The 24,936-nt window shown below is 46.0% G+C and overlaps 1 protein-coding gene across 1 annotated transcript; it reads right to left on the bottom strand.

Moving 5' to 3' along the window:
* Window positions 1-664: 664 nt before the first annotated feature.
* Lin28a (lin-28 homolog A (C. elegans)) lies at window positions 665-15,744 on the bottom strand. Its single transcript, XM_005394857.1, has 4 exons — window positions 15,641-15,744; window positions 14,976-15,172; window positions 4,135-4,319; window positions 665-3,442 (listed from the first exon to the last, which is right to left on the bottom strand). Exons 1-4 carry the CDS (start codon window positions 15,669-15,671, stop codon window positions 3,226-3,228), a joined length of 630 nt encoding a protein of 209 aa, XP_005394914.1. The 5' UTR covers window positions 15,672-15,744; the 3' UTR covers window positions 665-3,225.
* Window positions 15,745-24,936: the final 9,192 nt, after the last annotated feature.

Below are 24,936 nucleotides of genomic sequence, written 5' to 3'. Positions count from 1 at the left end.
CCCTTTCTCTGGTTGGGTTGCCAGAGTTTGAAGCATTAATCCTTTTTGTTTCCTTGCACTTTCTTGGTTTGCCTCAAATGAGCGATTTTCCCCTTGAGGGGAGAGAGATGTTTAAGAATTCAATATTCATTAGAATGCTAGCAAATTTTGGCCCAAAGGAAATGTTGGTTTATAGTTAGTGAATCACTTTTGGCCTCAACTTCTCCATTTCCGAATCATACTTTCCTTCTTAGGTGCTGCAAGGGGTTAATTAATTAAGATTTGTAAAGGGCTTTGAGGAGTAGGGAACAAAGTATTATTAGGGTCTCATGCCCCAAGCCATGGCCCCATCCTTTCATCCCAGCCAGTGGTATAGGCAACCCCATTCTTATGCATGCCAAGACTCTAATCCCCTCTTGAATGTGGCAGCTTCCAAGGAAAGGACAAGAGGCCTTAACTAGAAACAAAAATCCACTGTAATGAGGTGCCATGAGGACTGAACTTTTTAAAAGATTCACTCCTAACAAAGTGGTGAACGGGAAAAACTTAATGGTTCTTCTGTGACTTCTGAGTCCCAGTCCAAGAAGGTGGGAGTTACGGGAAGAAAAAACACCCGAAATAATCTGACAATGAGAACCATTTGAGTACCAATAAGACTTTTTATTCATTGTATTTTCCCGGGGAAAGGAGAAGGGAAGGAAAAGTCAGCACACGTGTTACAAAATGATTAGAAAATAGGAAAAGGAAGTATACCGGGGTACAGCAAAATCAACCATCAAATAGACACCCCAGTGATGGGGCCTCCAAAGCCCAAGGGGGCTTGGTCCTGGGCAGTTCAGGAATGATGTGAAGGGTTCAGGGAAAGAACAGACAGGTATATACTTTCCCACCCTCCCCCCTCCAACCCTCTCCATAAATTCAAGATTTCACACAAAGCTTTGGTTTCTAGCAGTAAACATGGAGTTACATTCGTCTGTCTCCTATTAAACAATCTTGAGGCCACTTTGACATAAGTTTCTTACACCTGCATAAAAGTTCCTGAGTGACTTGAATATACATTCATACTCCCTTTTCTGGTCTCCTGACCCCACTTGCTTTTCTAGGATTACAAATTGAGTAGCTTTGATCCATCCAAACGGCAGGTGTTTGGCATGAATTGCACGAACTTACAGTCTTGACTTGGGAGGTTGGGAACAAGGGGTAGGGGATCCTTGCTCCTTCAGGATTTCTACAGAAGTCATTTGAGAGTTGCAGAGATACTGCAAGAATTAAACAGGTGTGTGTGTGAGTGTGCAGATTTTCTTTAGGGGGAGAAGGCGGTAGGAGTCAAGTTTTTAGGACAGATGGTCCCAAATAGGAAACACGGGAAAGGGGACCACAAAAGCAAAGATGGTTCAAGATCCCCACTTCAAAAAGAGCCTCCCCCCAGCTTATGTTTCAGATCCTTTTGCCTGGTGCAGAACCTTCTGTCAAAGATGCTTTGGCTATTTTTCTCTCAATACAAAAAGAATTTTGTAAACAATAAAACCCCAAAAGAACATGGAGAAAAGACCAACACATTATATTTACACAAACTAAGCCACCTAGCAATCACCAACTCAGAGACTCAGCAAAAGTCCTACAAAGCCCAGACAAATATAATAATTAAGAGGGGGGCAGCATTCGGGGGAGATAAGAAACCAGGATCAGACACACACTACCCAATGCGTTCTATTGCATTTGTCCCGTCTCAACACAGTGAGGTAGGTCTGCAGTGATCTCACAGCATGTAAACGAAACCCCCCTTTTCTTTTTTAGCTACCAAGACACTACTCATCTCTACTGCAGCAGGGCAGGACACTGGTTCCTGGCACCCCGAAGAGGCCCTCTCTCCCGGGTCTCCCTGGAAGCCAAGAATGTTGAATGGTTCAGAATTTTAGTCCTTGCTTCATACAGCCATTCCCGCACAGCAGAGAATGGGCACAGGGTATCGATCTTAAAACCCAGCCTTAGCAACTCAATTTTTTTTTTTTTTTTACACAAACACACACACATACACCCTGTTGTGCATTGTCAAGCTAGGCTTATCTATCTAGTGAAGGATGGATCAGATGTGTAAAGCAAGCCCCATGCCCCTAGGATTAGACAACAACCATCACATCACCTAACCTCGGCTTCCTCTCTGGGCCTTTTACGTGGCCCAGCCTCTCCTAACTTCTCTGCACCACCTTTTCCTGTGTAGACTAACAATCTTCCAGTCGCAGATCAAGTCGCGGGGCAACCCCTTTAAGACCTAGTCTCCTAGCAAACATTTTTAAGGTGGAGGGGGTTTCAAGAGGGTACTATGGCAGAAGACTCGGCTCTAATTGGCAGAAATGAGGTAGTTCACTTCGATAGGATATGCACTCCCAATGTTTGCTCTCCATAGTGATAAAAACAAAAAGTATTCCTGCTGTGCAGACCTGGAGCTGCTGCCGACTTATCCCTGAGATTGCTCATGTACCTGAGAACACAGTGCAGGAATGAGGGCCTTAGATTAAAATATACAAAAATACAAAGCCAGAATATTTATATTACGAAAAAAAAAAGTTAAATGCACAAGATACGTCATTCGCACACAGTGCAGTTGGCATCCTGGAGAAAGTGGGACCCAAGGTGCAGTTACCCAAAGGAGCAAATAAATAAAATCGCATTGGCCCAGAAAGGGGTGGGAGTGAGTCAGGAGCAGCAGGTCTGCAGCTGTTCTCCCAACCGCCCTTTTTCCCTGTCGCTACAACCCATTGCTTGGAACAGTTCCCAGCACCACATCCCAAGATTGGGTTACGAGGGAAAAAGATACTAAAAAACCCCCGCGTTGCTCCTGAGATTCCCTCCCACGTAATGTAGTAGTAGCTGGTGGGTTAGGTCCATTCATCTGGTCTCATGCTTAATCATCTCACCCTGGCAAGGGAAATATTACGTATCCTTCTTTAAAAGGAAAACAACTTCCCTTTTCTTTTTGGGGTAAAGCCTCAGATAAAGCACGCAGGTTCTAGGGTGGTTCCCCCAGCGCCCTCACTTTTACTTGGCTAGAGCATGGTTGGAGTTCCTTTGTCTCATCCCTTCCCCCCACCGAGGGAAGACGGGGTGATGCTGGGAACCCCGGCCTGAGATACCCGGCAGTGCCAGCTACCCCGACCCACCCTATCCCCACTTTCTCCACTCTGCCGATTGATGCCTGCTCCTTGAACTTCCTGATAGCAAAGAATATTCCCCCACCCACTGCGCTCAATTTTGGGCCTCCGGAAGCAGGGCGGGGCTGTTGATCTCCTCTTCCTCCTCCTGGAAGTAGGCTGGCTTTCCCTGGGAGCTGGGAGCTTGCTGGGCCTTAAGTGGACATGAGGCCACCATATGGTTAATGCTTTGGCAGAAGTGGCACTTCTTAGGCTGGGGTGGCAGCTTGCATTCCTTGGCATGATGGTCTAGACCACCACAGTTATAGCACCTGATACAAAGCAAATATTAAAAGTGAGAGAAAGATGTGAAGAAGTCAGAAGTGCCGCCCGCCCCCACCAGGAGAACACCTGAGCTCAGGTCCAGGCTTGTCACTAACCTCCCTTCCCAGAGACCAATTTCCCCACTTATAAATGGAGGAATGTGCACTAGGTGATCTATAAATCCTTTCCAAATCTAACTAGATGATCTCTTCAGATTCAGGTCAATTTAAAAATACCAAGATGCTGAGAACAGTGTCACTGACCTGGACGGGGAAGGTAAGAGGGTATCGTAGCCTTAGTACAGAAAAATTTTTGAAGGCTAAATTATATATCAGCTCAGAGCTAAGAGGTTTTAATTCACTAGTAAGATTGCAGACATCAGCCAACTGAGACCTGGTAAGGAAACAGCAGGCACACATGTACCGTCCTGTCCCATCACACGTATCCAGTCTCTCCTCTCATCATCAGGGATCAGTGTCCTCTTTTCACTCGACAGCAATGGCTGCAAAGCAGAGGGAGTCGCCCCTCAACCATGCAGATGTTGTCAGGGACCACAGCCTTCATCTCATCTTTAGTAACCTAGCCCAAGTGCCGGATTGAGAGTCTTCCCCATCCTCAGCACGCCGGATTGAGAGTCTTCCCCATCCTCAGCACGTTTCCGTGCCTCAACAACCTCCAGAAGCTGTGGTCTAAGCCATACCTGTCTCCTTTGGATCTGCGCTTCTGCATGTTCTTCCCCTTGGGCCGCCTCTCACTCCCAATACAGAACACCCCACCAGGCCCAGTGACGCGGATGGATTCCAGGCCCTTGGCAGACTTTTTAAAGGTGAACTCCACTGCCTCACCCTCCTTCAGGCTCCGGAAACCCTCCATGTGCAGCTTACTCTGGTGAAGGGAAATACGGTAGATGTTACCATTTGTTCCCATCATTACATCCAAAAGCAAAAAATGCACAAACCTATTTCTACAAGGTAGAAAAGCATGGGTGAAGACAGCACTCCCACTTTATCAGCAAGGAAAGTATGAATTGCAAGAGTCACTAATGAACAGAAATCAACATATTCACAAAGTTTGTGTTGACATAAACACAGGTCAAAACATTTTTTCTATAGCTTTAGGGCTGGGCATGGCGGCACACACCTGTAATCCTAGCACTCGGGAGGCTGAGGCAGGAGGATTGTTGTGAGTTTGAGACCAGCCTGGGCTACAAAGTGAGCTCAAGGCCAGCCTGAATGAACTGCATAGCAAGACCTTGTCTCAAAAAGACAAAAAACAAAACAACAACAACAAAAAAAACCAAAAACCCCCCCACAAAACTATAGCTATTCAGATTCAAAATTGTAAGTAAAAAAGAACAGAAAGAAATCCCCACATGTAAATATTTGTAAGACATCAACAAATATAAAATTATAAAATAAAATCTATATAGTTTTTTATGTAGAATAAAAAGCTCAATCATTATGTATTTACGTAACACCTCAGTTTCTATATTCATCTAAAGACCAAGTATCTAGAATGTTGGAAAAAACCAAAGAAAAGTGGTACTTATATATCACAGTATTATTGGACACTTTAGTAAAGAGAAAAAGATGTGAACAGTTTAAGAAATAATCACAATGGCAGCCAAAACTTACTGCAAGTTGATAAGAGAAAACTTGATGGTGTTCAAGTGTAGCATTACCATATCTATAAAGGGACACACAGAAGTAGGACACACATATCTCCTGAGATGATTAATGTACTAAGGACATAGGACTTTAAAATGCACATCCTGAATCTAACCTTGAGGGATCATCAGACAAATCCAACCTGAAGGACATCTTACAAAACAGACTGTGTACTGCACAGAAGTCAAGATCATGAAAGAGAAAACAAGAAAAAAAATGTGTGATTAAATTCAACCCAAAACTTTGGGTTGTATCCTGGAATAGGAAAAAAATAGGAAAATTGACAGAATTTGCATATGAGTCAGGCATGGTGATGCACGCCTATAATCCCAGCACTTGGGAGGCTGAGGCAGGAGGATTGCTATGAGTTCAAGGCCAACCTGAACTGCACAGTGAAACCCTGTTTTTAAAAAAGAAAAGTAGCACACAGAGAAACAGATTAATAATTAATGAATCTGGGTAAATCCCAGCTACCTGGAAACTTGTACTATTCTTTTTGTGTGTGTGTGTATTTTTGAGACAGAGTTTCATTATGCAGTTCAGGCTGGCCTTGAGCTCACTTTGTAGCCCAGGCTGGTCTCGAACTCACAACGATCCTCCTGCCTCAGCCTCCTGAGTGCTGGGATTACAGATGTGCACTACTACACCTGGCTTTCTTGTCCTATTCTTGTACCATATTCTGTGTTTAAAATTATATCAAAATAATATTACAGGGGGCCAGGGATATAGCTCAGTGGCACAGTGCTTGCCTGGCAAGTGCAAGGTCTTGTGTTCGATTCCTGTACCAAATGGAAAAAAATAATATTATGGGAAGTTAAAGACAGTATGACCGAAGCCAACAAATCGGGGATTAAAATGGAAAGTCAGAGAGAACCGTGAATACATGGAGACATCATTAGGTGGAGAAAATAATTTTTGCTGAGAAAACTACCCCTTTGTAAATATACATGTGCAAGAAACATTTGAAAAGAATGAAATACCTAAGTTTAAGAAAAAAACTGTAAAAGGACATCATCGGGCTGACAAATCTGCAGAAAGCTACTATGTAAAAAGAATTACATACATGGGTAGTATATTTACACATATTCAATATCCACTGTTGATAAAATGGAACTAACTTAGTTGGTAAATGGTTGAGTTAAAATACAGTACATCCACAATAATGATGGCATACAGGCATTAAAAAAAAATGTATCATCTCATTCACTGCCACATTTTGGTACCTCAAATAATGCCTAGCATGTCTTTGGACAAAAGTAGATTTTTTTTTGAGATGGGTGTCTGGCTGGTTGAACTCAGTGGCTCAAGTGATTCTCCTGCCTCAGCATGTGGGGGCTACAGATGTGCCCCACCACACCTACCTGACCAGCAGGTTGATTTGTATGTGTATGTGTGTGTGGTACTGAAGATTGAACCAGGGCCCCATGCATACGAGGTAAGCACTCTGCCAGTCCCTGAGCTACATACTCAGGCCCAGAGGTAGGTAATATGGATAAATGAAAAACCAAAATTTAGAACCACTTGTAGGAAGAACCCCACTGAAATGCAGCGTATTTCTACCAAAACTAGAAAGAAATAAAAAGTCACCAAATATGGTAGCCCTTTAAAAAAAAAGAGGTAATTATTCATAGTTAATTGAGTAGCAAAACCAGGATCATAAGAACCCAGAGTTCTTGATTTAAAGCTGTCCCTACTGTTCTGCTTACTCCATCGATAGCACATAAATGAAAGGGACAGCATCTTCTAGTCCCTGTCCAGAATATCTTCATTACAGCTTCTTCTATTAGGGTAGGAAACCCACGATGTACATATCAAATCTGTCAACAAAGAATAGTCATCAGAGAAAACTGTGCCTGTAATCCCAGCATTCGGGAGGCTGAGCCAGGAGGATCGTTGAGAGTTCGAGGCCACCCTGGGCTACAAAGTGAGCTCAAGGCCAGCGTGAATTGCATAGGGAGACCCTGTCTCAAAAAGACAAAAAAAAAAAAAAAAAAAAAAAGAGAAAACAGGGTTCAAAGCAGTGATGGCAATCCCTCTGTCCTTACCTCCCTAGACCTGACTAGAGCGAACACAGATAAGTAGTACTAGTATTTTATGAGAGAATTTTTCAAATTGGGACTTAGATTAAGCATGTTCATTAGCCAAATGAGATAAATTCCTCAATCTCTCTTTCTCTGTACTGGGGATTGAACCCAAGGCATTTGCACTGTGCTGGAACTTGTGCTCTTCTGGCCTCAGTCTGCCAGAGTGCTGGGATGATAGGCATGTGTCAGTGAGCCTGGTTTCAGTCATTTTAAATTTTGTTTTAAAATGTCAGTTCTCCATTTAGTGGCTGTGTGATCTTTGTCAGATTCACCTCTGAGCCTCAGACCCTTCAAAGAATGAAAACAAAACAAAACAAAACACAAAAACAGTGCCTTTCAAGGAAATAGGTCCATGAAGATTACATGGGCACAGAAATACCAAGTAGACAGTAACTACTGTCCCATCATACTCCAGAGATATGGGATCTTTTCACTTTGTGGGGGTGGTTTGCTGGGGATTGAACAAGCTAAGCATGTGCTGTATTCCTGAGCTATATTCTCCAACTCCTGTATTTGATTTTTATGCCCACAGACACATCCAGGAATGTGACGATTCCCCCTACTCCCACCCCACTCGATGTGGGCAAAGGGACAGGCATTAAAACAGGAAATAGGCTGGGGATTTAGCTCAGCGGCAAAGCGCCTGCCTGGGAAGCGCAAGGTCGTGAGTTTGGTTCCCAGTACTGGAGAAAAACAAGAAAAACAAAAAAACAAAAAACAAACAAACAAAAAAAAAACAGGAAATAAACCACCAGGTGTGGTGGTGCACACTTGTAGCCCAGCTTTCTGGAGGCTGAGGTGAGAGGATTGCCAAGAATTTGAGGGCCACCTGGGCTACATAGTGAGATCAAGGTTAGCCCGAACTGCATAGTGAGACTCTGGTCTCAAAACCAAATGTAACAATAAAAAAAAACAGGAAGTAAAAACACTGCCATGATGAAAGCACCTTTCCTCCTCCCCGGTACACAATAATCACCCTGAATTTAAAGTCAGATGAGATTTGTCTCTTTGTTTATTTTGTCTTTCTTTGAGACAGGGTCTCGCTGTGCAGTTCAGGCCTGCGGAGAGCTCACTTTGTAGCCCAAGCTGGTCTTGAACTCACAACGATCCTCCTGCCTCAGCCTCCCAAGTGCTGGGATTACAGGCGTGTTTCACCATGCCCGGCTTGAGATTTGTCTCTTGCTGGACTTGGATGTGTAAATTCAGTGGGCGGGGAGGACCTTGAGAAGCAAGACCAAGAAGTCTTCTCACCAGGCAACTCCAGTGTCATCTGGCCTGGGACACCCTCAGTCCAACTGTGACCCAGCAGGTGATAAGGACAAGGACTGAGTCCCAAGGCCTGTGTCCTCCTTTCCTTACTCATTTATAAATCGGAGCGTATACTCGCCTTATGGTGGTGCTGTGAGGTTTGATGCATGAAAAATCACTAACACCTCATCTGCCACACATCAATCCTTTTCTTCAGGCTGGATGGGAGCAAGCGAACAGAACCCAGTATCAGGAGACTCAAAGCTAACTTTGGCTTTCTCACTAACCAGCTGTAGAAACTCAGCAAGATACCCCTCTCTGAGCTCCAGCTCACTAAGTAGCACCCTCCCCTCCACTGACAATGTATAGGCTTGTGAGAACAAGGGGTAATGTAAACAGGGACATGCAATGTGACACTGACCAGTCCTTGTGTCACTGGAGCACTTGAAGTCTGTTTAAGACCTTTAAAGCATATAAAAAACTCATTCAGGCCCCTCCATGTAACTGGCGGGCTAAGATTTAAAACGGTGATCTCTTGGGGTCGCTCCCTGCCCCCCATCCCTGCTCCTTGGCAAGACACATAGTTTGAATTCCTCCCTTATCAGATAGGTAATCAGTGTGCAGCCCCACAGCCAGTCTCTCTGGGCCTGCAACTGAAAGAAGCCTGAAATTCTTGTACCACCCCCACTCTATCCTCAACCACACACAAAGCAGGACCCGGCCCCTCCAGATCCCCTCCAAAAAGAAAAGGGCTTGGGGGGGGAGGGGCCTGGCCTGAGCTCCCCCAATAGAGCACAGCCCCAGGGAACAAAGAGTTGACACTGGTTAGTTCTGGTGGTCAGATTCCTGGAGTTCCAAGGCACAGATCCCCCTTGCATGGCTCACCCTCCCCCACGTTCAACAGGATCAGTTCCTTCCTTCCTCTGCGTGTTGGGGTTATGGTCATGGAGGGAGAAGTGGATATAGAAATGCTTCTCTTGTGCAGTCAGGCTTGCTGGGTTTGCCAAAGTCACCTCCGGCAGCCATCTCCCCTTCCCTGTGGCCTGCCTACCCTGCACCTCCTGGGGGTAACTAAAGAGGTCCCCCTCCCCTAGGGTGACCTCCACCAAGTCCTATACACGCAAGAGCCTAATTCAAGATAAATGGTTTTAAAGGGGCAGGGGAGTGGAGGCAGGAATTCCATCTTCCTTTCCCACTCTTGGTTCAAGTTAGGAAGGTGGGCGGCCTGCCTGCTTCCAGGAAGACAGCACTTAGCAAACAGTTGCAGCATTTCTTTTACTCAGTCAGGGCAGGATTCCCGAGTATGTAGGCCTTCTGCTGCTACCTGGCCCCCCTCACTCTAACACCCTTTCCCCACATCGGCTTCTAAACTTAGAGGGGGGATCTTAGGAATGGGAGACTTAGGAAAAGTAAAGGTTCTGGTTCTTTCAATTATCTGTCCATGCACAGGATTTTAGCCACGCTGTTCCTTTCTATGTAAGCGGCAAAAGTCAGAATTTCATATACTTGATGCACCTTGTTAGACCAAAACTAGGGTTCTTAGCTCTTAGGCAACACACAGAATATTTCAGTTCAAAATTAGCCAGTGCATGTCTCTACCCCAATTCTAGGTTCCTAACAGCAAACAAATATTTGTTGAATAAACTAAGTTCTTTACTACCTGAAGTAACTTACTGATGCTTACTAGAGGCTAAGCAGTGTTCTGAACAGTCTGCATGGTATAACTCATTTAACTCTCCTATCAAACCAATGCGGGGGTAGGTATTACTATGACCCACATGGTCAGTTTAACAAGGAGGCACAGGGCACCTTGCCCAGCGCTATAGTGATAGGAAAAGAGCTGGGCTGATTGCAGTTGGCCTGACTCAATTAGTCAGCACAACCTCACATCATGCAAGTCACGTACAATTTTAAACTCTAGAAGTAAAAAGCAGCACATGAAAGTTATTTTAATAACTCAACTCTGTGATGTCAAAGCCCTATCCGGACCTCATTCCTGGAGGGAGAATTTCATAGGGGCTAGAAAACCAATTCATCCAGAGGCAGTTTACCTGATGGTGGGTGTGTGCCAAGGAGATGGGGAAGTCGTCCAGAGCCAAACACTCTGGGAAGCCAACCTCCCTCACCTCTCAAGAGAAGCTGCTGGTGCCTACCTGCAGTTCTCCACCAGATGGTGCTGTGCATCTATCTGCCTGAGTGCGCAAGACACGCCAGAGAGCTAGACCAGGCAGGACGGAGGTTCTGAACTGTGAACACACTTACAGCCTTGTCTCCACAGCTTCTTAGCAGGGTCATCTTGTCCTCCCTTGCCCTCAGGGAGAGGGAGATAGGGTGTTTACTCCCTGCCCCTTGCCCAACTACCTCCACACTAAAGTGGTTCAGGGTGGGACTGAAAAAATTCTTTGAGTTTTATGCCAGAAATCCAGTACTCTGCTCTGTACAGCTCTCCTTGGACTTTGTTTTTCTATCTGAATCAAGAAACTCTAACCTGAGACTGTGTTAAAAATTATGTACTACTTTGAATATCTCCTCCCCCAACTCTTTCCACCTCCCAGACTGGGACTACTCAGAACTGTTTTTCACGCCTGCAGGAAGAAGTGAAGTATAAGATTTACCTAAGGGAGAGTCTCTAAAAATCACGGAGTTCCAGTAGGGTAAGGTAGGGCATGTGACTGTTTGCTTAGGAATGTCTAAATTGCCTCGGTAAAACACATAATTCTTCATAGTGCAGGCAGCAGTGTCACTAGCAGGGGTGAAGCTTCCTGAATTTGAAGCTTTGCTTAGGATGCTGGCATAGCCTTTGTCTCCTTTGAATGGACTCCAGAAGATTCCATGGTGCCAAAATTAACAAACTCCTTTACCAACTTTATGAGAAATCAGGATGATTTATTTTTAGCCTGTCTTTTCCTGTTAACATGGGAGGGGGCTAGGGATCTAGTTTGGTGATGCAGTGCCTGCCTGGCAAGTGTGAGGTGATTCCTGGCACCACCCCCTCATATGTCATCCTGTTCACATGGGGATGAAGGTCCAGGGAAGGGTATAGCTCCATGGTGGAGGGCTTGCTTAATCTTGGGCTCCACCCAGCACCCCCCAAAAAATCTGTTTATTTTTCCATTTTAGCACAAGGGTATACTAGAAAATTACCCACACAGCTAAGTTTCCTTCTCCAAAGGGCTTACATATTGGTTAGGAGAGCATAAGACAAGCAGAACATCAGTAACTGGACATGAAGGGAATAATCAGAGGTGCAATGTTATAAACCAGGTGGGGAAGATCCTATATGTGCCCCCGGCCCTAACCTAGGTCTCAGGTGGTTGTGCTCTTGCTGTCCCTGACTCATCTCTTTCAGAAAAAGCAGCAGGCCACATGGGCTTAAGAACAATTTCAGCTTCAATTTACGTCTCAATATTGAAAAAAGGTTCTCCTAACCCCACTTGTTTCCTCAGTCAACTATTGGCTTTTCTTTTTGTTTCCAAGGCTTCTAACAGTATTTTAGCCAGAAAGCAATTTAACTTACCTGGATTCTGAGAAGCTATGATGGAGAAACTGGAAATTTTAATTTTCAATTTCTACAAATCTTAGCAGTTTGGGTTGTGAACCACACTAAATATGAGTGAAGCCAAAACTGTTAAAAGGGCCACAGGGATTTTAACATTCATGGTAAAACAAAAACAGAACACAGTTTTAGCTCGTTCTAGTTCCTGCTTTTTCTGGGTGACGGTTCCTCTGCTGGGTGATTCTGCCTCCCAGGGGGCATTTGGCAATTATCTGGAGACATACTGGTTGTCATAACTGAGGGAATACAACTAGTTTCTAGGGAGTAGAAGCCAGGAAGTGGTGTACATTCTATATCCTCCCAGAACAAGGAGTTAACCTGCTTAAAATACGTCAACAGTGCCAAGGTGTAGACACCTGAGTTAGGGGCTGGCAATCTGTCATTATTATAATTTAAAAATTCCCTTAACTCCAGAGCCAGAGATTTGTAGGTCTAAAGACCTATCACTGAACGAAAGGAGTATCATGGAAATCATTCTGCTTTATGGGCATTTTGTTCGGGGTGGGATGTGCTTTTTCTCACACTATCCACTCCTGGGAGGAGTGTAATCAGATTGGAGGAAGGAAGGCACTGCGAACCTTACAAGCTCAACTTCGGAAGAGAAAAAAAAAATACTTTCAAGCTGCTTTTCCCCTCCATCTTTCTTTGGAAAGGGGCTCCCGCATGCCCTCTCCCTGGCAAATGTTATATTAGAACAATTATCCTCACCACCCTACTCCCTACCTCCAGGGTAACCACCACTGGTAACTAAAGAATGAGACATTTTGTTAAAGATTTCTTACCACCTCTACTTCAGAAACACTTTTCTCTCCCAGTAAACAATTCTTAGGGATTATCCTGCACTTACAAAATTCCTCTGCCATTAGATTCCCAGAGAGATCTTAAATCACTAACCTAACTCACTGCTAAGGTGGGGTATGGTTCAGCCCCATGGTACCATACGGATCAGTTATCATCCTCTGACTAGCGCTGGAGAATGAGGAGGGTTAGGAAGACAAGTTCTTGATTCATCATCCAGGTCAGCTTCTTTTTGATACGTTATTCAGTTGTGGGTCTCTGGAAATCCCCAAACCTGCTAGTCCAGAAGGTTTCTACCTGGTCCATCCTGGCCTCTTGCATGCCATCTAATAGCTTTCCAGTTGCCCTGAAACCTAAAGGGAAATTGGCTGAGGCAAAGATCACTTGCTAAAAAACCTTCCTTGGGATTTATCTCCAAGGAAGCCCAGAAGATCAGAAGATCCATTCCCCTCAGCCTCTTTCTACTTAGCAAGCTTTGGAGGAGAGACAAATGTTGGATGTGACTTTTATTCTAGCCTCCCAAAATTGGGGTAGCTGTCCGGTTGTCTCCAGGACCAGGAAAGATTTTAATCTCTTTGTGATCAGATAAATGGGAGAGTGGGGGAGACTTGCCACCCTGCTGAGGAAGGCCATTCAAAGCTGGTTCCTGTAATAAAGTGATTTAATAGATCTAAAGAGGCCAATTCCCTTCTTTCTCCCACAATTACTTCCTGTGGGTTATCATTCACATATGTAAATGAGACAGGGAGGAGGGGGCAAAGCCACCAGCCTGAAACTAGCTGGGGGGGCAGGAACATGGGGGCTGCAGGAGGGTAGCTAATCATCCCCCTTTCGACAGATGTTGTAGCACCCCAGTGACCCTGCGGCAGTAATAGTGACTGCCAGGTCCCTATCTCTCTGCATCCTCTATCTCCTTAGTTTCTCCTCCCGAATCTCCTCCCTGAGGGTTGTGCTCAGAGACTTCCTTGCGGCCTCCAACCAGTCCACCCAGAATCTCCCTTCCCCACCCCTCCCCCTCCAGAATGCCATCCCTCAGGCTCCAAGCCTTAATCCCCACATCCTCCTTTCCCCTCCCCCATGGCTCCTAAAGCCAACCTCCCAGAAGTAACCCCTCCCTGCCCGGCCAGGGTGTCAACCTACAGAGCCTGGGATTACATATTTCTTCTTTCCAGGTCCAGCCCCGAGCCACCAAATGTGGAAGGGACACACACAGCAACTTGCTTTACATGATCTTTACATGCTAGGTGGTGGTTCAGGGCCACTGGCAATGGCTTTAGGATACTGAGGAAGGGCAAGCCTGGGAGGAGGGAGATCCTAAGTCTCTGGCTCCTTGGTAGAGGCTAGGAATGTTAGGACAGCAATCAATGGCTGTCTGGGGCCATAAATGCCAAACTGAGGAGAATAGGTCCAGAGACCAGCTGCCCTCCACCCCCTGCCCCGGGACACTGAATTTCACCCCCGACTGTGCTGCCCTGCTGTAACTGAGAACTTGGGGTTGCACCGACCCAACTGTCCCAGCCTGGCCCAGGAATGTGGAGGCCTGGGCTCCTTCAAAGGTTTTCCTTCCTGGCTGGAGTTGGAGTCTTGAACTGTAAGCAATGCTCCGGTGGCACTTTCCAGACTTTCACTGGATCTTTAGGGGATCTGCCAAACCAGCAGCCCCAAGACACTTGAGTTTTAAGTGACCACCTGGGTGAGATCTGCATTAAACCGGGGACGTGGCCGACTTCGCAGTTTTATGTTCTTGGGTCCGGTACCCAGCTCCCGGCCCATACTCCGGCCCTGTGAGGTTCATTCAGACATTAAACGCGCTGGGCACTCGGCGCCCCGCTCAGGCCCGGCATGTGCTTCCCTGGCCGGCCTGCTCGCCCTCCCCCCACCCGCAAGCACAATACAACCTTAGTTTCTGCCACATGGGGTCACCTCCCTGCCCCCTGCCCTCTTCCCAGGGGAAAGAGGTAATAGACACGTGGTAAGCCGGAGGGGTTCCCGGAAGGGGGAGGGGGTGCTGATAATCCTTGCAGCCTCCCTCTTAGCCCCGTAGTAAACAGGGACTTACAACTGGGGTGCCCCTGCAAAGATGGGGACGCACTGATCGTCAATCCAACAGCCGAGCCCGCCCACCCACCCGTGCATATGTGCTTCTAGGCCCCCTTTCCCCCAACAAAGTTACCAGAATCAGTCTCACCTGGTGCACAAAGACGTCCACCGGGGGGTCGAGCGCGACCCCAGCGCGGGCGGTCATGGACAGGAAGCCGAACCCCATGCGCACGTTGAACCACTTACAGATGCCGGCACCGTGCAGCAGCTGCGGCTCGTCCGCCGCACGGGCTGCATCCGCCGGCGCCTCCTCCGGCGCCTTCTCCGCCGCCTTGGTGCACCCACCTGGAGATTGAGAGGGCCGGGCGCTCAGCTGGGGGGCCACGGGCTAGGAGGGCTCCCTCAGCGACCGGCCCGGGTGACCCAGAGTCCAGCCCAGGGGTGGACACCCAGGAGGGGGCAGCAACCCAGCAGCTGGCGAGAAGAAACCTGTCCCGGCCGCCTCCCGCGCGCACTCCCCAAGCTTACAGCGAAGCCAGTGGTGCCCCGAAAGTTTTGCTCCTCTTCCCACAACACGTTGCCGTGGGACAGAAGGCCAGACAGGCCCCTCCTCTTCTCTCCCTCCGCCCCCGAAGGCTCGCCTCGCACGCCACTGGGACACCTGGGTTCTCTGGTCCAGCTATGGCCCCAATAAGGAAGCGGCACCGACTTGGGGTCCTGCGGGCAGCCTGGGGTACACTTCCCCACCTCCCTTCTATGTGGTTCCTGGAAGCCCTGTACTTTAAGGTACCCCGCTAAGTCCCTTGCTCGAACCTGCAAACTGCTGGTTGGACACCGAGCCCATGGTCGTCGGCTGAGCCCGTGGCCCCGGGCCCCTGATCGGGCGGCTGCTGGCCCCAGTGAGGTCCGGAGGCAAAGGGGTGGTTCGGAGAAGAGCCTGCTACATCTTCCTCTGCACAATAGCGGTGGGAGGGCCCACGGCTTTTCAAAGGCTCCCAAATTCTAAAAGACAATGACCCAACCCCCCGCGGGCAGCCCCCTCCCCTCCCCCTCTCTCCTTTCCCCTCCCTTTCCCTCCCGCTCCGGCCCTCCCCCACCGCTCCAGTCTCTGACACCTCTGGGGTGTCCCTTCTCAGGACCTTGAGGTTTGACACCCCCTCCACATACACACATCTGGAGATGGGAATGGTCTGCCCCAGAAGTCTTGGGTACCCCGGAATTTGGGATCACGTACTTTAAGGACTCAGTGGGGATCCTTAAAGCTGATACAGGTGGGGGGCATGGGGGGGGTAGTTTTAAAACCACGTGACCGCACATACACACCACCCCCACCCCCCGTGCAGATAATTATACATTCCAGAGAGTTGGGGGAGGGAGGTGTGAGCCTGGTGGCGCTGGCCAATCAGAGACACAAACCACCTGTCAAGGGAGAAATGGATGAGCCCTCCCCCTCCCCCAGCCCTTCAGCGCCCCTCCCCCCTTCCCCCTCAGGCCTCTGATCTGACCCGGCTGCTTGGCGCTGACCCGCTCTCACCTCCTACCCTCGTGTGCTTAGATAGACCTGGAGTTTTGGACACCAGGAAACCGGGGATTGGGGAGCTAGAGTCTGGAGATCCGGCCCGACTGATCTATTCTGACCAAGGCGCTGCCTCTGGAAGTCTGCTGCCTCTGATTACAACTGAATGTCTCTGTCTCCCGGAGTTTTTGAGTTTTTCTGTGCCTCCCCCATCGGAATGGAGAAAGTGCTCCTAATTGATCAGTATAAAGAGCACTTCCTTCTTTCCAAATTTGTGTCTAAAGTTGAGCCCAGATAGAGTCCCCTGGGAGAACAGGAGGAGCCCAAAGGGGCTGGAAGTGTGTTCCCTCTTGCCAGCTGCCCTCTCATCCTGCCCCCACCCCCACCCTGTCCCATCCAGTGCTGGGAGACCCGGTGTGCTGGTGGGTGCAGACACTCCTCCTGCACTCCCGACACTTCGACTGCCAGACCCTCCTTGTCTGCGAGTCACCACCCTAAAGTGCGGTACCCTCCCCATAGCGGGGTTGGTGGAGGAACTGGAACTAGGGGTCTCCTTATTTGAAGAGATAGCCTCTCTCCTAGGAGAAAATGAGGGTGGGCTGGGGGTGGCTACTGCCCTGGTCGGAGATGGACAATGGCCCGGGGCTCAGTGCATGGCCCTGGCCCTGCCCCTTCACTTCCGGTGCTCAGTTCAAACTGGACAATGCCAGCTCCGGCCAGTTCCCCTCCCCCACTGCTACAACCCATTTAAAGGGACAGAGCCTGCTTTCGGGGGCATCCGTTTGCTCTGAATTCAATCTTCTCCGTAGTGTGCAGGACCTCTCGTGGTTGTTACACTGAGGATATGTGTGTTTGTACACGCGCGTGGGCACGTGTGTATTTGGGAAAGAGAAAAAAAGAGGATGAGCCGAAGTAGGAAAAGGAAAGATGGGGAGGAAGGACAGGGACCGTGGAGAGATTGTTTCCCTCTTTCCTATGGAGTGCTCTTCACGAGACTAAAACTTGAGAGTAAGCAATGGAGATAGAAATTCGAGGAATAAAAAGGACAACAGTGACCCTTTGCTACTCAGTATAAAAAATGCATATCATTAACCAATATAATTAGCAGTGCCCCACAGCCAATTGAGGACTATAATTTAGACCTTTCAAGAGTTTTCGGAGCGCATCAGCCCCTTAAGAGTCTTATCTTGCCTGTTAATATCTCCCTGAAAACGTATTTGTTTCCTGTACCTGTGTCCTAAACATTGAAGAGCAGGTGACTGAGGGCGGCTGATGAAAATAAAAAGGAATTAAAGGCTCTAGTTCCGCTTGGTTCGGTGATCAAGAACCGCCGGGGTCCCTGGGCAGGCGTGACTATCTTCGCTGTCCAGGGTGCTGATAGCTTCCGTTGTGCGCTATCCTTGGTGCTGAACGAAACCACCCTTTCTTGGTTCCCAACTCCCAGCTTTGAGGATTTCTTCTTGTATTCCCACTTCCAAGTCTTTCCCAGCAAACTTCTCTTCAACCTCTTCAACCTCTGCCTAGGACTGACACATTTGAGACAAATGAAGAGGTCTGCACGAAAGCTGAAGAGAGGGCATGTTCGGTAACGCATGTTTCTTTTAGAGCACTGCAAATATCTCAAGCTCCCTTGAGAAAAATATGTGGAATTAGTCATGGGACCATAAGGGTGAGATAAGAGGAGATAATATTTTTTAGTAAAAGATGACCAGAGTAGCCGGGCGTGGTGGCTAACACCTGTAATACCAGCACTCAGGAGGCTGAGGCAGGGAGAATCACTGGGAGTTCCAGGCCAGCCTGCACTACATAGTAAGAACCTGTCTCAAACAAACAAACAAAACAAAGGAAGGCCAGAACAGAAGAGAAACTAATATCTCTACTAATAATCTTCAAATTATTTTCTTATTATTCCAGCATGGTGGTGCACACCTATCAATCCCAGCACTTGAGAGGCTGAGGCAGAGGATCACCATAAGTTCGAGGGCAGCCTCGGCTACATAGTGAGTGCGTGGTCAGCCAAAACTACATAGTGAAACCCGGTCTAAAAAAAAACAAAAAAACAAAAAAACAACCCTTTTTTTTTTTTTTTCTGGTACCAGGAATCAAACTATGACTTCTCTTTTTTTTTTTTTTTTTTTTTTTTTTTTTTTTTTTTTTGGTATTTTTTCCAGTACCAGGAATCGAACTCACGACTTTGCACTTGCAAGGCAGGCGCTGTGCCGCTGAGCTAAATCCCCAGCCCCAAATTTTCTTATTTATTATCATTTTTCATAGGAACACAGGTGTTGGAGTCAGATTGCCCGTGATCATTATAGCTCTATGATGTGGGGCAACTTCCTTACTCTCGATGTGCCTCAGTTTCCTCCTCTGCACAGAGGCAGTAATGAGAATACTTGCAGTCTCAGACATACTGTTAAAGTGAAGTTAGATCATATAGGGAAATCTTTCAAAATAGTGCCTGACATATATTTAGTTCTTAATAATAATATAAATTATTACTCATCATAACTGTTGTACTCATGTTTGTTGCTTTCTTTTTCTTTCTTTTTGTACTGGGAATTGAACTCACAACCTTGCACTTGCCAGGCAGGTGCTATGCTGCTGAGCTATATCCCTGGCCGCTAGTGCTTGTCTCTAAAACCTTGAGCCTACTAGATCATTTTTCCCCTGAGAACTGGGACTATATATACATATTCAAAAACTTTTCCTGAGTAGGTTTGTTTTGTAGTAGTAGAGATTGAAACCCTGAAGAGTTTTTAATTGAAATAATAAACATTCTTAAAATAGTTATAATTCTTATTTTCATATGCTGCCCCATTCGTTTATATTCCCAGAATTCAGGAGGGAACAAGAGCCTCGTTACGTTCCACATGTGGAGGCAGAGGATGCTTTAGAAGTGGATACACAACCCTCCCAACATAATTAATTCTTCATCCTCAATGCTTTGTTTCCATGTGGGAAATAGGACTCCTTCCTCTTTGGGATCCCATCTCAGTGAAAACTTACTAGGTACTTCCGATGATCCAATCACTGTAGTAACCCACAAATTTGGTAGAGGAATCAGTATGTAGTATGTAATAAAAGAGAAATTTTTCCTTTCTTTCTTTCTTCTTTCTTTCTTTCTTTCTTTCTTTCTTTCTTTCTTTCTTTCTTTCTTTCTTTCTCTCCTACTCTCTCGTTCCCTCCTCCTCCTCCTCCTCCTCCTTCTTCAAGACATGTCTCACTATGCACTCCAGCCTGGTCCTGAACTCATTATGGAGTCCAGGCTGGTCTCGAACTTATGATGATCCTCCTATTTCAGTCTCCTGAGTGCAGGGATTACAGCCATGTGCCATGATGCCCAGTGAAAAGAATCTCTTGGGGTTGCTTTGTTTTGTTTTGTTTTGTTTTTGTTTTGTATTGTTTTAAGGGAGCTCTTAAGACAAAGGTGTCTGATATCAATACAAAGACCATTTCCCACTTAAGGTACTTTCCTAAGTTCCTTTTGTGTAGGTTCATAACTTCCTAGAAGTAAGAGTTAGAAAAGGGCTTAGTAATAATAACAATTCATTTAACAATTAACATATGTATGGAGCATTTCTTCTGTGGCAGCCATTAAGGTTTTGGGACTCCATCAATGAGCAACACAAACAAAAATCCCTGCTTTTGTGGAATTAATATTCTGGTCGATAATAACAATAATCAGGACACCTGTAATTTCAGCACTTGGGAGGTTGAGATAGGAGGATTGCTCTAAGTTCAAGGCCAGCCTGGGCTACATAGTATGACTCTCAAAAAACAAAAATCAGCCAAGGGTGGTGGTGCATGCCTGTAATCCCAGCATTAGGGAGGCTGAGGCAGGAGGATCATTGTGAGTTCAAGACCCACCTGGGCTACAAAGTAAGCTCAAGGCCAACCTGAACTGCATAGGGTGACCCTGCCTCAAAAAAAAAAAAAAAAATGATGATGATGATGATGATGGTAGCAGTTATTCTTCACCAATAATAATGGCACTTGTCCAAGCCTGCCAATAACCCTAAAAAATGCATATTAAATTCCCATTTCATAGAAGAAAAGTCTGGAAATGTAATCAGTATTGCCTACCTACTGTTGCCTACCTACTGTTGCTCCCACGTTTTGAACCCACACACCTCTGACTCATATTATTTCCACAGTGCTAGTGTGTTGTCATCATGACTGGTGCTAACCTTATTTTACCAAGAAGGAAAAGGATATGTGCAGGCGAAAGTAGCTGTAGAGGGTTATATTATACTGAACCTATATATTCAGTATAATTAAGTTTAGGACCCACAGTTGTGCTTCTTCTTTCTGGACCATGGCTCTGTTCTGTTGTTTCCACTGATTGCCCTCCCTCGAACTCCTTGGCTTTCTAAATCCAAGACCTGACCAGAGACAAAGCAGGCCCTCTTCCGGGCAGCCATTCACCCAGCTCCCATTTCAGAAGTATTTTGAGAACTCTGTGGTGGAGATCAAGGTGGTGTTCTGAATATAAAACCCTGACCATCTGCTGAAATGAATGATGAGAAAACTATCCCCTACAGTATGTCCCTCAAGTCACCAGTTCCATGGGATATGATTCTTCTTACCATTTAAAAAAAGTTTACAGTGAAATCATTTGAAAAAATGATTTATTACCTTTGTTTCCTTTGCAGTGTGGTAATATATCTGGGATTCATCAGGCAGAGAATACAATGTGTGCAGTGTTTCTGTTCATTCATCTGTTCATTCACTCGCTCACATAAGAAATATATGTTGAGTATCTGTTATGTGTCAGGTGTCAGTGCTGGGAGCGCTGGGGTATGTATGTGAACAAAACAGCTAAATTGGCCATGCTGGGGCTCAGAATCGCACCATTCCAAGAGGTGGAGGCAGGAGGATTGAAAATTTGAGCCCTGCCTCAAAAAATCAAAAATTATAAAAGGGCTGGGGATGTAGCTCAGCACAAAGGCCCAGGGGTCAATCCCTAGTTTAAAAAACCAAAAAAATAAAAAAAGGGTAGCAATAAAAAAATTGCTACCCTTGTAGAGCTCACATTCTGGAGAAGAGAGACAGACAATAAAGACATAATTACATAAAATGTTTAGCATATGCACTTCCAGACTGTTAATGTGCTTTGTTATCTCAAGAAAAAACATCCAGTTTTACCCCTTAAAAATAAAGTAAAAAAAAAAAGTGGAACCGGTCATGGGAGCACATGTCTATAATACCAGCATTAGGGAGACTGAGGCAGGAGAATGGCCAAGAGTTTGAGGCCAGCCTGGACTACATAGCAAGACCCTGTCTCAAAACAAAACAAAAAGTGAAATGGTGCTTGGTGGTATAGTCCCATAATCCCAGTACTCTGGAAGGCTGAAGCAGGCGAATCACAAGTTCAAGCCCCATGTGAGCAACTTAGCTAGATTCTGTCTCAAAATTTAAAAAAAATTTTTTTTAAATGACTGGAGAATCTACCTCAGTGTGTTGGCTCTGGGTTGAATTGTCAGCAATGGAAAACTAAAAGTAAAGATAAAATGAGAGCATTGGATTACCGGCTAGGCAGGCATTTCTTACAATTCTGAAATTCTGATATGAGATGGCAAAAGACAGAGACAGAGACAGAGACAGGGAGAGGAAGAGGGAGCCTCCGTCCCTGATTACACTGAGTGACAATGTTTTCGCCTCGTGCTGTCATCCTCATCCCACTCCAGGGACTTGGGCTTCCTATACCAAGCAGGACTGTGTACCTCTCACCTCGCAGGCCTGTTGAATTGGCAGGAGGACGAGCCAAGGGAGCCCCCTTCCTTCTTTCATCTGCTCCCCATGCCAGCCCTGCTCCACAGAGCAAGACGCCAGGCACTTGCTTTCACCAATAATGGCTTCATTAGATTGAAAGGAGACGAGAGTGACCTCAATGAAATAGACTTCCTGACCCCAGCTGACCTCTGACCCTCACCCTGACAGCCTCTAAATCTTTTCCTTCTGACACATCCCCCACAAGGTACAGGCAGGAAGAGAAAACGATGAGCGTGTGATAGCCCACTGTCCAGTGACTATAACTCTCCTGGTGTCCTTTTGCGGCGGAAGTCATGATACCCAACTATAATTTCCTCATAGCTGCTAATCTTTTTGATGGTCCTTACCGTGACTCAAGTCTGGACTATGGGTCACAGCCCATCCAGCTGTCACTCACCTGGTGTCCGTTTGTATCCCGTGGTGGTCCTGCACCATGGAGGCAGAAGGCAGGTCATCTAAGGAAATGTTTTCATTTCCCGAATGTTACTTTGGTCTAGATTTTAACCCCCTGCCCCGTGATTCCGCAGGTATTATTTAGTCCATGCTGGTTTTATCAGGTGCAAACTAAGTGCTCTGTATGTGCTCTCTTCCAGTCTTCAACCATGCTAGTATGATCCCCGTTTTACTGGAGAGGATGCCAAGACCTTTTGGAGTTAAGCAACTTGCCTCAACTCATAGATTGCAAAGGATGGGTCTCGGGTTTAGCTCGCTCCAATGTTATTTATCCTTCTTTACTTTTTACAAAATAGTTCATGTAATTAATGCATAGGGTTAAAAAATCAATTACTATTGAAAGAATTGTAATGAAAATCAATAGTCCCCTGATCACCCCACCCCCTCTACTCCCTTGAGCCAGCCTCTCTCTCTGAGCCATTTCTCATGGAAGAGATTTCCATATCTCTAAATAATATGCATGTGTGTCTATTCTTTCATTTATCAATTTTAGATATTATCTATTGATTTGCTGTTATGATGGATGAGAACGTACCTCTTACAGGGTTTACTTCTTCTTTGCCCTCCTTCTCAAGTACAGTTAAATCACCATTTTCAACGAAACTGATAACCAGGGTTTCTTTTGTCATCATTATGGAAATGTTCGGTGCATTGTCAGGTAGTAACCTAGGATGAAATTTCTCTTCCTATACCGCTTTTTATTTTCCCTAGATTTTCTAATCACCTTTTGCTCTTTCCCACACTACTGTCCCTTAAGTATCCTCAGTTCTTTTCTTTTCTTTTGTTTGTTTGTTTGTTTGTTTTGAGATACGGTTCTATCTTAGGCTCCTAAGTACTGAATTACAGACATGTGCCAGCACGCCCAGATTTCACTTGTTTTCAAAATCTCCACAATGTTATCTTTCCACTAACCCCTCATTTTGCATGGAGCCTCCTTCCTGAGGCCTTCAGCCCTGGTTGCTTTGCAGTCTGGGCTTGCTTCCGAGCTTTATCTTGGGGCTTCCGCTCCTTGCTTTTCAGGTAAGAGCCAAAGTTTTCTGGATCTCACGTGGACCTCTTTCTTGGCTCACAGTTAAGCAGCTCAAGAATAATGCATGGTAATGAAGTGTTTTAAACCTTATAGGTCTGAGCTTATTATTTAATGCTTACTTTTTGATGGTTTCAAAACCATGCTCTTTACCACTCTGCTCTCTCAGCCCTAGCAAAATGAAGAAAGACCCTCCACTTCCTTTGGGAACATTGAGATGGGTAATATCTAATCTAGATTCCAAGGTTGTAAGCCTAAATCTACCCCTGGAATAAAAATGATGACTCCCATACTTTTTGAAGGCTCATCATACACCAAGCATCGCACTGTGCGCTTCATGTAAATTATCTCATTTAGTCTTCACAGCAAATTTAGAGATAGACTTGGTTATTTTTCCCATCTTACAGATGCAAGTGAGGCACAGAGGGCTTACACAAAGGGTTGTGGGCAGGTTTCACAGAGTCATAGGCGGGTTTCAAAGCCTGGTAGGTGACTGTGGAATCAGCATCTGGAGCCAACACTCTACACTTCTGCTGTCAGAAGCGACTGAGGCGTTAGTATTTTCAGACCTTGTCTTACTTTCACCCCGTTTTGTAAATGTGGAAATAAGGCTTGACATCCAGGAACTAGAAATCTATGCGTCTGACTTTCTTTCTTTCTTTCTTTCAAACTGAGGATTCAACCCAAGGCTTCCACCCTAAACTGCCCAGCCTAGGCTTAAACTTTCAATCCTTTTGCCTCCTTCCTGCAGTTACAGGTGTGTGCTACCCCATGCCCAACTATCTTTCTTTCTTCCTTCCTTCCTTCCTTCCTTCATTCTTTTTTTTTTTTGTATTTTTGAGACAGGCTGTCACTATGCAGTTCAGGCTGGCCTTGAGCTTACTCTGTAGCTCAGGTTGGTCTTGAACTCACAATGATCCTCCTGCCTCAGCCTCCCAAGTGCTGGGATTACAGGTGTGCACCACCACACCTGGCTCTTCCTTCATTCTTTCCTTATTTCCTTGTTTCACTTCTTTTTTCTTCTTTCTTTTATCTTTCCTTTTTTTTTTTTTTTTTTTTGAGATAGGGTCTTACTTTATAGTTCAGGCTAGCTTTGAACTCATTATGTAGCCCAGGCCGTCAATGAATTCACGCCAATCCTCCTACTTTAGCCTCCACAGTCCTGGGATTACAGGCGTGTGCCACCATGCCTGGTTTATTTACTTATGTATTTATTTATTTATTTAGCAGCACTGAAGATTGAACCCAGGGATTTATTTGTGCTAGGCAAGTGTTCTGCTTCTCAGTTTCACCCCGACCCCATTAGTATATTCCTGTCAATCAGGGAATGTGGGTTCACAT

The sequence above is a fragment of the Chinchilla lanigera genome, unplaced genomic scaffold, assembly GCF_000276665.1.
Source record: "Chinchilla lanigera isolate Chin_1 unplaced genomic scaffold, ChiLan1.0 scaffold00051, whole genome shotgun sequence".
NCBI lineage: Eukaryota > Metazoa > Chordata > Mammalia > Rodentia > Chinchillidae > Chinchilla > Chinchilla lanigera.
Note: the sequence above shows the minus strand (reverse complement) of the source record. Positions and strands in the feature narration are given on the sequence as shown.